The 13,561-nt window shown below is 36.1% G+C and overlaps 1 protein-coding gene across 1 annotated transcript in view; it reads left to right on the forward strand.

Annotated features, from left to right (window-relative positions):
* CTTNBP2 (cortactin binding protein 2) overlaps positions 1-10,239 on the forward strand; it is a 68,591-nt gene extending 58,352 nt beyond the window's left edge. Inside the window, exons 17-23 of the mRNA XM_062491073.1 lie at positions 1,434-1,612; positions 2,826-3,031; positions 3,260-3,445; positions 5,218-5,278; positions 6,115-6,247; positions 8,319-8,420; positions 10,081-10,239. Of these exons, the coding sequence (XP_062347057.1) occupies positions 1,434-1,612; positions 2,826-3,031; positions 3,260-3,445; positions 5,218-5,278; positions 6,115-6,247; positions 8,319-8,420; positions 10,081-10,239 (1,026 nt within the window). The remainder of the gene's footprint in view (positions 1-1,433; positions 1,613-2,825; positions 3,032-3,259; positions 3,446-5,217; positions 5,279-6,114; positions 6,248-8,318; positions 8,421-10,080) is intronic.
* The last annotated feature ends 3,322 nt before the right edge of the window (positions 10,240-13,561 follow it).

The following is a 13,561-nucleotide window of genomic DNA, read 5'->3' on the forward strand; positions in this document are numbered from 1 at the left end:
GGTAATTGAATGTTCCAGCCAGGATAATGAGGAAATTTTGAAACATTCCTAAATATTCTTTAATTGTAAGAACCAGAATACAGACTAGAAAAAAAAAAGAATCACAGAAAATCTACAAAACTCTTAAGAGACTACTTTTCTTAGATTATGTTTTATAAGTTATGACTTGTTCATAGTCAAAGGCTGCATCAGACTTACTCTGCCAAACTGGTTTGGCTACAGGAACTTTCAGCATCACATAACAGATGTCATTTTTAGGCTGGTTTTTTTGGGGCTTGAAAGAAATCCTTAGTCTAACAACTTAGAATTTGACAATGTAATGGGCTCCTACCTCTGAGTGAAAGATTGAATAGAATTTGGGCAGTAATTTCATTAAGTTTAATTTCTCAAATAATATTTGGAGAAAAAAGCCATGTGTCTTCCTGTGTCTTCCCTAGTTAAATATTGACATTCCCAGTGTGGTGGTACATTTTTTGAAATACATACATGTACCGTATGTAAACTCAAATGCCAGTTAGTACAGGACTTAAAATAGAGGATTGCAAAGTCAAAAATAGAAGAAAGATTATTCTGTTGTAGAACTCTAAAGTAAAAAGTAGAAGCACATTTATTGTTAAAACCGTAGACTGTTTCAAAGATCATTGCTCTGTATTATGATATCTTGCTTGCACCTTAATATTTGTATGTTCAGGTGAAAAATATTTTTCAGGGGAGTTTGAATCATTGGGTTATATGGGAACAGTTTAAATGTTTTTTCTACTTTAGGTTCACCTATAGATGCTTACCAAGAGGGTCTGGCTTCAGTGCTGTCAGTTACTAACCCTGGTGCATCTTTTAATGCTTCCTTTAATTTAAACTGTTACAGAGGATAATCCTCAGATTAGGATGATGTAAACTGTAATTTGAAGTCAGAGGAAACAGGAGATTTTTCTGGCACTAAATAATTTGCCTTTAACAAGGCATACTAAAAACACAATCCTTAGAGGAAGACATCTTTCCTTCACTGCTACAAGTTCTAAAATCAACATAGAAATCCACTGGGCGTATGTCTGGATTAGATATTCCTGTTAAGTGCAATTGGGCATTTTTTCATATGCCTTATTTGTACCATATACATTGGGTTGTATATTGTAGGTATCACTGTAGAAAAACCACTGCTACCAAAATTTCTCCCTCAGTTTTCCACAAGAAAGTAAAGACATGTCAGTTTATTGATAAGGATATATCTTTTGAAGTACAGTTGGCAAAGTAAGTTTTAAGATAGCAAGATGTAAGTATATTCTGTAAAAAGGTTTGACCTGTTTTTGACTGTTCCTGATCTTTTAATAGCATCACATGCAATAAAAAAAAAACAACCAAGCCTTCCTGGGGTTTCAAGGAAAGTATTTGCAGCTCTGGTCTTATGCCATGTCAAACATCTTTTCTCCCTGCAGTTCAGAGGCAAAGTACCTCCTCCATGTGATCCCGTGTGTAAGATCATAGACTGGATTCTTGCTGTTTGGCACCAGCTGAACTCTTGTTTATCACGTCTAGGAGCACCTGAAGCACTTATGGGGCCAAAGCATTTCTTCTCTTGTCCTGTGGTTCCAGGGCACAGCCAAGCAACAGTCAAGTAAGATCTCTGTTTCCTGTTTGCTGTTCAGTGCCAACTAGATACTTACCACAGATGTAGTAGCTGTGTTTCTCCCAAGACCCTGCTGACTCAGGAACCTTAAAAAAGCATTTTAATTGCAATCGCTGGAAGTATTAAACTTCTGTTGGCTATATAACTACTAGAAGGGCAATTCTGAAGGACACAAGTGGGAAATGAATGTCTAATACTGCACCAAACTCAGTATTGTGATTTTTCATTAATTTTCTGATACAGAGGTTAAAAGATTCAAGAAAAGTTGGTAAACTCTCCTTTTGAAGTTGTATATAAAAGAAGTTTGGAGAATGATTTCTCACTCTTTTAAATATGTGGTATAATTTTAAAACATACATACAGTTTAGAGATATATTATCTTAGTAAGTAGGGTAGGTATATATTTTTAGTTACACATATGGCTAGCTGGCCAATAACATAAAAAAATATTAAAACATTATGGAAATTTCGGCTTTTCTCTCCTACAATTGCATAAACATCTGATCACGTTCCAAATCCAAATACTAGCAAATGATAAAAGAAATACAACATAACGCTTCTCTCTTAGAAAAGCAAAAGTCCCAGAAGACCCATGTCCCTTTTAATCTAATTTTTGAGTCAAAATCAGACTCAGTCTTTAAACCGGATAATCTGGAATATCCCTAGCTTCCTGGAAACACAGATCAAACCATAGATCAAATAAACAAAAAAGGAATAAGAGCAAGGCAGCTGTATGAATAGAAAAGTCTTGTAAACTGGACAAGTTTGGAAATGGAAGAACACTGGAAGGTATTCTTAAATGAATGCCTCCTTTTTTCCATGCTGGCAGCAAATAGGCTAGGAATTAACACCTGCAAGCATGAAAATTTCTCCATGCAATTTAAAAAAAAAAAAATTTGTACATACATAAACACACACCTTTCTGGGACATTTTTTTTAGCCTTAAAATGGAAAGGATATTTTATAGTCCTTATCTGAAGGAAGAGGAGCATCAAGTGGTCAGTTTGTCAAGGCAAGCTACAGAAATTTAGATCAAATAGTTTAATATAAAAGAAACAAGTAAACCCTTCCTTAAATAAAATCAGTCCCTCTCTGAAATGGGGTGCTTCTTTAGCATACAAAATCTGGTATGTTGCCAAAATATAAAATTGCAGGTTTTGATAATTGTTTTTGAAGTTAAAGGATCGGTTTTGTACCACAGGTGGATGTCCAAGCTATGGAATGCTGTGATAGCTCCCAGAGTACAAGAAGCCATACTCTCCAGAGCCTCTGTGAAAAGACCATCTGTACCAGGACAAGCAATAGCCAAAAAAAATCCTAGCCAAGGGCAACAGGCTGTTGTTAAAGCTGCTCTCAGTATCCTGCTAAATAAAGCTGTTTTGCATGGCTGTCCTCTACCCAGACCAGGTAACAGTGAACTGTCTGAAAGCCAAGTAATTGTATGTTGTTGAACTGGGGCTTTTAATTGCTTCCTTCTGTTTTTAAAACTTCTACAAAACATAACTGTAGTTCTGAAGGGAGGTGTTGGGGTTATAAGCATTTACAGTCATTAAACTCAGTAGTTGTATAAGGTACACCAAGAAGAATCATTTGCAACAATCAGTTCTTCTTAACACTGTTTTACTTTTGTTTCAGAGCTAGACAATTATATATCAGATTTTAGGGGAGGAAATTTTCCTTTATCTGTGGCTTCGAGCTTCAAAAATTGTAGTAAGAAAAGAGGTGAGAATGCTTCGTGGAGAAAAGCAAGTACAAGTCCTCGCAAAAAGTCAGGCCATTTGTCCTCCCAGTCATGGAATAAGCAGGAGACAAATACTGAAGGTAAATAAAGCTTTTTATTTTCAGTTCTGAAAGTTGTGGAGGGTTAAACTGTGTAGATGCAAATCAAGTATTTGTTTCTCCTGCATCATGAATTAAAATTTTTCTATTAAATGATACTTATATTTATGTTCACCAGTAAAACACTGTTTATGTTTTCCCCACAAAATTACTTTTTTATGACTGTGAGGTGTCCTAAGTTTTGTTTCAATGCCCTTTCTGTTGTCTGATAATGAGGCAGGCATTGGCTCAGATGTGGAATTATAAGCAGTGGTTCCACTTCAGTGTGTATGGAATAACACTGTATCAGTCTCTTCTCCAAAAGCAGATGACAGAAAGCTTCATTGCTTTATTGGTACTCCTTAGATTTGCTCTGTATTTACAGTGTACATAACTTTTTGAGTTTCCTTGCACTTCCTTTATAATTTCACTACAATAATTACTACTGAGTGAATCCATGTAAAAATAAATTAATACATTCCTCCCCAGATCATGCATCCCTTGTTCAGTCTTACTAGAAGAACTGAGTAGAATAATCTAGAAGCACAGAAGTGGAAGAATGAGGTCTTTGGGTTTAAATTAAAGATTTTTATTTGATTTTCACTTTAATTGCAAAAAATAAATGTAAATAATAAATAAATGTGTGGTCACAGATACTGTAAGGTTTTCAATCATCTTCAGTGTGTTGCTTGATAAAGAGGGCTTTATATGACTGGGTCTGTGCATGTGTATAAATGAGGAAGTTATATTAGTGGCTGACACTTTTGAAAATTCTGTTCACCTCAAGATCGTAAGCCATATAACAAGTAATTTATTACACAGCAAAAATGCATGGATATATTCAGAAACAGCACAATTCTTCTAAAGGACACATATTTCTAGAGGGAAAATTTAGTATTATTGTAACTGAATACAATATTAAATAGGAAAAACTTCCAGGGGAAAATAAAAATCAATGCACTTGCTTTCTGAAAATGAAGGTAACTACTTCAGAGAAAATATTTAGGAAGAGAGAGAAGCTCTTAGCTTACACACACACACACATACATTTTAGGAACAGTGAGATTCTAGTCTTACTTACCTCATATACAAAAGACCTAAATACTTGATGCTTGCTACTTTGCAGCACTAAAATGCATTATTCATTTCTTCAGACCTTGTTCAGAAAGAAGTCTGTTTTCTCTGACTTCAACTCTAATGTCCTGATTGCCAGTTCTCTGAATTGTGAACTCACCAAATCCCACTAAGAGGATTTAAGAAATAATGAACATAACCTGAAGTGGGATGGTTGATGTTGTATCTTATACCCGAGAATGTTCTTGGGATCCAGTTAATAACTCTGAATATAAGTTAAAAATGGAATGGTCGATTTTAGTAGTCTTCCATTTCGGACTGTCAGAATCAAATGCTATTGCTGTTTCCAGTAAAGGTAAATGTATTTATTTTACCTCTGTGAAGCAAATTTAAACGTTATCTTGTTGACAAGAAATTTCTCTTGGGGAGAACCATTAAGGGTGTTTAAATGCCTAACACAGAAACCTCATGCCCTCTCTTTCACAAAAGCTTAGGCAACTCATCTCCTGTTTTCCATTTTAGCAGTTCCTTATACTACCCTGAACACTTTCAAGGGATGTATTCTTCTGATCTTTGACAGACCCTGTTGACATAATTAGTTAGTAAATGGGAGCATATTTTCCCTGTTTATCATAGATCTGAGAATAAAGAAATCAACAGACATGGTAACACACTAACAAGTCAGTCTCTCTTTTGTGCAGGTATGAAATCTAAACCTGTGTTGCAACCAAACTATAAGAAAAGAGCTTCTCTCACCACAAAGTAAGTTTTAATTTTTGGTATTTGTGACACTTTGCACTTTGATTAATAAAATAGCATTCTGTTGCTATGTTTTGGTAATGTTTTGGTCCCATATCTGAAGGAAAGGAAGTATTTTTAATTTTCATTTCTGAGAGGAAATAAAATTTATATACTTTGATATCATTTTAGAGTCCATTTCCTTATTTCAAGCCTTGCAGCACTACATGTCTTTTTATGTAACAGAATAGTCTCTGACTTAAGAGTATTATGTAACACTTACTCCGCCTTGAAAAGTTGACCGTATGCTTTTATCAACTGGCATTATATTTTAAAAACTCCTCTGGCTATTTCAGCTTGCTAAATGGCAATTCAAGATGGTACAGTACTGAGAAAGTGCATGGATTAGCTGGAGGGAACTGCATTGGAGACTTCACTTCAGTCTGAAACCTCAGTTCTACTTTATTCACAGGCACAGAGAAAATAGAATATTTATGCTTCCAGTATGCCAGAGGGGGTTTTTTAACTGTTTGGAATTATTTCCAAAAAGCAGAGTGGAATGAAATTGATTGCTGCATCTTAAAAACAGGGGAGTCTTTGAAAATACTAGACAGAGGAATCTTTTGTTAGATTTTCAGAATAGAGAGAATAATTTGTATAGAAACACCTATTATGAGATAATTATTGACAACTACTGCTGCAAGTTCATTAGATGTTATTTTGTGTTTTTTAGTAGTAGTAATGGTCACTTGGGAAAAAAAACACTATTTTTGAGGTGTCTATAATATTTATTTTTAAATTCTGTGTAATAGCTTAATTTAAATGTTCTCTCTGATTGTTTTTGTGGGTTTTTTAACCAGATCTTCAGAGAAGGATTATTTGAGAACATTAAATCTGGAACAAAGGCTGTCTGTTGGTTCTGATGATGAAGTAGATCTTGTGCAGGAACTTCAGAGTATGTGTTCCAGCAAATCTGAGCCTGATATAAGCAAGGTAAACACAAGGCTTTAAAATAATTTACTACATTACCATATTCAGTTATTTGTTATGTGTTTAAAATAATGTTTTGGTTTACAAGCCCTGCTTGAGCTAAAGAAAATTATTAAATTATTTGGGAATAAGCCAAAGTCAACTAATACATGACACATTTGAGGGTAAGTGTTCTGGTTTAACGTACACCATTTTAAATTACACCTTCACCAATTTTCCTTGTGGAGATTTTTGCAGTGGAGGATGAAATTTCTATAGAATCATAGAACAGCCTGAGTTGGAAGGGACACACAAGGATTGTTGAATCCAACATCTGGCTCTGCAGAGGATCACACCAAGAGTCACACCATGCGCCTAAGAGCATTGTCCAAACACTTCTTGAACTCTGTCAGAATTGGTGGTGTGACCACTTCTCTGAGAGCAGCCATCCCTGCATTACTGTTTCCTTGTTATGTTTCATGCTCTCATTGCTCCCAGTGGGAAACTGTTCTGTAGTTTTAAGAACAGGGAAAGGTTTCCCTAATATCCATTGAACAGCCTTAACAGAACTGGCTCAAAGCTCCCCTGCTCTGTAGACAAGAAGCAGTTTACCACCCCAAGCAAGAGAGGGTGGATTGGCCTAGTTCTTTAAGAGTGGCAAATGAAGGTGAAGGCTGCTTTCAGGGTTCATAGTCTTCAGCTAAATTCTATGTTGGAATGGGTGGTGGGTGGTGGGAGTTGGGTTATGGGAGTCCTGTTGAGGCAGAGCCTAGAGCTGTGGATCTCTCTCATTTTTCCTTTTATACCAATACCATGCAGCTTTCCCTGTGGCTGAAGCTATTTATTCTTTTTCATCTTTCCTCCTAGCACAGCTGAAGTGGATGGCTGTGACAGCAGGCTGGGTTCACACTGGAGCAGCTGTTCCATATCTTTTGAAACACAGATAGTCAGTCTTAGGCTGTTGTCCAGTTAGTGCATGTCATCCTCTAGAATATCTCTGAACAGCAGTTCCATTAGTTTTGCTTTATTAAGTATTCTGCTTATTCTTAGAAGACAATCAAGTTTTTATTAAAAAAAGAAATATTGTGTTTGGGAAGATTTTTCAGCCTGTTTATTGAAACCCTTTATTATAGTGTTTTGTTTTGGGTTGTTTTTCTTAAAGTATTTACAGTACATGCATGAGTCACATGCACCAAGCTGGCAAGCTAATCACCAGTCAATTAGCAGGGATTTACTGTAGCTATCCTTAAAAGAATGGGATGTGCTTAAAGAAATGGTAACCAACTTAAAATTGTGTTTAATAACATGCAAAGTGTAATTGCTTGCTGATGACAATTCAAGGAAATACGGGTTAGATAAGGAAGGAGATAGATGTGAAGTCTTTTGTTCAGTTTCCTCACCATGGGTGGAACCATCCTTGGCTGGAATTTCTGTTGTTAATTCCCCAGCTGCCTAGTAGAGCCTTGCTGTTAGTAAGGGTGCTGTTGCATGCTTACTTTGTGTGATGTAATTTCAGGCTGCCAACAGAATAAGTACTCTGCTCTTAAATTTGCCCTTTCACTCAAATATGTTCCTGCTGCCTTCTCTGGGTTGGGATTGAATACTTTTGCAGTTGCAGAATTGAATTGGATTAGCTTGTCCCAGGATAAAATACCTAGTTTTCAGTGAGGACAGCATCTTGAGCAGGCTCTGCCTGTTATTTTCTGGTCAGGAGAAATAGGAAAAAGGGAAGGAAAAATAGTAGGAATAAAACATGGCAGGAGAAGGAGGAAACGATCATTCCTTTCTTTAATGTTCCTGGGGGCTGGGTGAAATTTGATGGGAAACTGCCCTTAAGCTCCACTGACAAGTGGAAATTAACTCTGGAAATGCATGTTTAATCTTCTTCTAATTATACTTGATATGAAATCTCCATCCTCCGTCTTCTGAAAACGCAGTCGAGAGTAAAGAAGAGATATTTCAGTTGTTCTTTAGATACTGATGCATCGCATTGTACAGAAACCATGAAAACAAAATCAAACCTCCAAAAATTGGCAAATTGAAACATAATCTCTATGAATAACTAAAAAATCACCATTTCCTTATCTTTCTTTAGATTGCAGATGCTAAGGATGAGTTACTGATATTCAGTAACTCCCAGAACATTCCTACATTTTCAGCAAGTGGTACTAACCCAACTAAAACAACAGCACAAAAGGTAGGTTAAATGAGTTTTACAGTAGGATAGGAATGGTGTCTTGAGTTTCTCCAAATCTGAATTTCTAATTGGATCCTAAGAATTAGTGCCCTGTTTATTACAAGAAAAAACTGTCATAATTCTTAGGAAACTTGCTAGACTATCATGCCAAGTTCCTTTCATGTGTCCTAAAAGAAGCTAAAGATTTATTAAAACAATGGATGTATTTGCTTTCAGTTTTGGCTTTTTACATAAAGCCATCTCCCTATGCCAAGTATTTTTGACATTATATTGATATTACAAGTTATTTCCATCAGCTGTGAAGAGAAATAAAAAATGGGTTTATGGTTTCCTCTCAATTAATGTAATTCAGTAAGTTTGCAAAAGCACCGCTTTTAAAATTCTCCATGTAAAATTGCCAGTTGCTTTAGTGTCAAAGCTCTCAGGGGTAAAAATATTGAAAAGACATGATATTACAAAAGTTTGTGAAGAATAACCTTTTTTAGGGGTATTCAGTTCCTATTTTTGACCTATTTGTTGAAATGTACGGTCATCTTGCTACGCTATATATGCAAATAAACTTCAGTAACTACAGAGTGGTTTCAGAGTGGGAAGATAAGCTGAATATTATTGGAAGATATAGTAAGTCTACTATCATCTTCTTTTCAGAAATTTATATTATTGTTTGTGGGTGCTACCATCCCTACTAAACATAAAGGTGAGATTATGTCCTGCTTAGTTTTCATTCTTTGGAAAGCTATGCTTTGTTTGTTGTTACATTTTGTTCCCTTTTCTTTTTTGCTCTTTGTGATTTTGCACATCAAGAGAAATTCTGAGCTCAGTTATCTTAGCCAGGGCATAATCTGTGGTCTGTGTTCCCTTGCCAGGCCTTCTTGTTCCTTTGATATGGGTCTTGTGGAGGCCAATCCTGATGTTGTATCTGACTACAATAAAATGTTTTCTAGAGACACCATCCTCTGCAGATACAATGAAATATTGTGCACCTTAGCATTAAAAGAGCTGACATCGACAGACCACCAAATATTCTGAACTGGAAGGGACCCACAAGGACCTTCAAGTCCAACTTTTAAGTGTATGACCCGTGCGAGGACTGAACCCACAACCTTGGTGTTATCAGCACCATGCTCTGACCAGCTGAGCCAGTCCCAGGGTCAGATTAGTTACCAGTCTTGCAATCATATTTCTTCATATCCAAATATTCAGACAGTTAGAATACTTTCTGTAATTTTTCTTAAAATCCATAGAAGAGTCTTCACTAAAAGAAATAATTTTAACCTTGCAAATCCACAAGTAGGTGTACTCCTTTTGGGTATTTCTCTAAACATTTTCAGGCATCCCAAATCAGAGTTTCACATAGTAGTGATGCCTGGATAATTGGCTAAGTCAGCTGACCTACCAGTTCTTACTGTACCTTTTTCCTAGTGATTTTTTTTTCTTTAAAAATTCCTGCTAACAACAGAAGGCATTACTATATTGACTTGCAAGTAGACAAGCTTAGTTACTTTGGAAGTTTGTGAAAAACTTGGTAAAAATATTTAATACAGAATAAAAAAAAATTTTTTCTGGGGAAATGTTGGGCAAAATGAAGGAAACGCAACCCAGCCATGTCAAACAGTGATATTTATTTATACACAAAATCCTTTTTATTCTTTATTTCTAGGATGGATTGCGTCCTCTCAGCAGCAGTCGAACTGTGGAAAGCAGCAACAGTAAATCAAAGACAGAGTTGGGTGTTTCAAGAGTTAAATCTTTTCTTCCTGTTCCTAGAAGAAAAGCCACCCAGCCTTCTCAGAATACTAAAAAAAAGCAGCAGCAGTAATACAAGGCAAATAGAGGCAGATAATAACACAAAAAGAGAGATTTGGAATTTGCACAAAACAGAACAAATAGAAAAATCCAATAAATAAACCTGCCTATCTTACAATTTTTTGTGTTCATATAGTCTCTATTGCAAAGAACCAAGTACTTAAATATGTAAATATTTTTTAAAAACAAACTGTTACCCTGTAATGTAAAGTTTGTACAGGACCACAGTTTTATTTCTATGTACATCAGCTGGAAATTATATTGATTTAAAGTTCAGAAAGGGCCATTTTGCCTCCTCCATAAATAGTTGGGGTTTTTCTTCTTTTATTACGAAAATGATTTATTTAAATGATAATATTCAGGGGTACCTACCATAGGATTCTGTTTGTGTATATACTGTACATAGATATATTCTGTTACGTTCACGTTAGCCTGCATTCAGATGAGTTGCACAATATATACAACAATGGCTTAAAGCTATTGTTCATGCATTTTAAAGACATCTTCACTTAATGAAAAAATTAGTGAATGTGGCAATAATTGAAATGTTTGGAATTGCAGATTGATTGCTTTTCAGCTACAAGCCATATTAAATACTTTTATTTCATCATCATCATCTGCCTGCTGAATTGTGATTTTGTTTTTCTCAAGCTTCTCTTCATCTAAAATGTAATGAATTTCCTTTATAACTTTCATCGCTTAAAAAAGGAAAGAGATTGAGAAATTAAAATGCAACAAAAGTTATTTTTCTCAGACTCTTACTCTTTGATAGAAATGAAGAAAATGTGATCATTTATTAAGTTTTCTTGTATGCTGTAAAAATTTTTATATGCTTCATTAGTGTTTTAAAAGCATCCGAGAAATAACAGTGTTTTACAGAAACAGATTTAACTGAACAGGAATTTGAGCAAAAGCTCAACTACAGTATTATCCAAAATAATGTAGTAGCAATGAGTTACTATGTAATTATCAATTTCTGTTGTGGATTTAAGATGTAATTGCTGTAAAATGATACTTGAGTTGCAGTTAAAATTAACTCTCTGTCATTTTTCTGTTCACCACAGAGGTACATCATGTTCCCATGAGGGACAGTTTCTATGCAGGGCATATTTCCCCAGCCTCTTTCTAGAGTAGTTGCAGTTACTGCAGTAAATCCTTGTGAATTGTAGGAAGGTGGAAATGTGCACTGTCAAGATATCTCACCTATTAGGCAGGGGAAAGTGCAGATATTTCTTGAGATCAGATTTAGATGCCTTCTGCTGGGTTACTGGGAGATGGTTTGGAGAACTTGGACAGTGATATGCCTCTAATATCCAAAATAGCATTTTTCTCAAATTAGTACCAGTGGAGGAAAGGATTAACTGTTTCCTAATGCTTTGCCTTTGTATGTAAAGACAGTCATTCCAGACTCATGTCAATAAAATCTCTGTATGGCATATTGTCTTTCTTTCTCGTAGTTTCTCTCTGTGTGTTGGCTCTATAGATACTGAATATTAGAAGCTTATTTCTGGAATAATTTCCTGCACAATGTATTTAGAAATTACCTTGGTTTTGGGCAATTCCTGTTTCACTAAGTCTTCAGTTTGCTGTGTAATAGTAATGTGTAACCAAATACAGATAGTTTCTCTAGAGATAAATTTTTACTTTTACTTTTTCATTCATTTTTGTGCTGAAAAATGGATACTGGTTTTGCTGGTGGTTCTTAGCAGAATGAATCAGCTGCAAAGCACTACAGGTTGGAGCAGTGAGTCTCAGCAAGTAGGATCTCTGATGTGCTGAAGCAGTGAGCAGCAGTGTGGTAGCTTGTGTGAGAAGCTCAGGTATGGATTTCATGGCCACAGAGGAACACAAGGGGAAGACACTGTTTGTAAGGATTGCATAAATTTCAACATCACAGTTTGTGATGAGGAACACAAGGGGAAGACACTGTTTGTAAGGATTGCATAAATTTCAACATCACAGTTTGTGATTTGTTTTTTGGGGTTTTTTTAAGAGTTATAAGAAAAGAAAAATCCTGACATGCTTCTAAGCTAGGTTTATTCTGCATTTAAAATACACCTTGGAAATGTCAGACCTCATTTAGATAAGAGTTAACAGTGTGCTTTTGTGTGGGAAGATACTGGGCAGTGTCCTAAAGCATATTTTGGGGCATATTTTAAAACTGCATATTGTCTGTGAGAGTGAAAACTAATCAGTAATGTACTGTGCATAAAAATCTGTGGAAGACAGAGTAACTTTGATCATGGTGTGAAAGTTAGGTCTCTTGCTAAATTTAGCATTGCATTTCAATGCCCTCATTATCCTTCCTTTGCAGCCTGCTGTACTAAATTCTCCATCTGCATCTTTTACCTGTTTGACTTCTGTCTGCTATCATTTTGTTTGTCTTTCTGTCGGTTCAACAAAGTCTGTGATCTCCATGCAACTTTAATCTCACAGTATCTTGCAGATCTCCTAATTGGTTCTTCTCTTCTGCACTAAGTGTTAATCTCTCTCAGTTCCCACCCTCAAAGAGTGAATGAACATCACCTAACCATAACACAGTTTGCTTGTGAACATGCTGACTTCTCTGCTGGCTTATCACTTGGGTTGTGATAGGTTGTGCTGAAGCAAGGCCAGGCTCTGTTCATGAGCTCAGGGTTTCACTGTGTCTTCAGGTTCTTCCTGTGATGCTGCAAACAGCACTCCTCAAGAGTGACTTGTCATTCCAGCTACTCTCACTTTGGGTTTGTAATGGGCAAAATCCTTTCTCTTCCCTGCTTCTTGTGTCGCAAGCAGAGAGGATTGGAGAATGCTGTGGTGGTCCACAGCCATCCATGCTGCATCTGCTCCCAGCTATTATCCCTTTATAACTTTATCCCTATTATAACTATTATCCCTTTATCCCTATTATAACTTTAAAAGAGGTAAGTGAAGAGGGAGAGAGACCCTGTGGAGTATCATCTCAGGAAGCATAGGGAAGCTTCTGCCATTGACTCCATCTGACAGGCCACTGGCGCAGTGAAAGACTTTTAATTTAGCCCTCATCTGACTATACTACATTCTTTATAAACATCTCAATGTCTTCAACCAGAGAAGCATGAAAGATACTTCTCATCCATCAGCTCTGGTAAGTATTAAACATTCCAGCTCTCTACTTCCAGTCAGTCCTGAAAATAAAAGCTTTCAGCATCTTTCCTATGGTTCTTGTTTCTTGACAAGACCACAGACTGTGTTCCAAAAGTGAATGTCTGAATCCATCAGACAATATTTGCCTTTGGTTTTGGGTTGCTGAGCATGAACTCCAAAATTAAAAGCATGAGAAAACCTACTCCATCATTCAACAAAGTCAGCAGCAT

This window comes from Cinclus cinclus, chromosome 4 (genome assembly GCF_963662255.1).
Source record: "Cinclus cinclus chromosome 4, bCinCin1.1, whole genome shotgun sequence".
Lineage (NCBI taxonomy): Eukaryota > Metazoa > Chordata > Aves > Passeriformes > Cinclidae > Cinclus > Cinclus cinclus.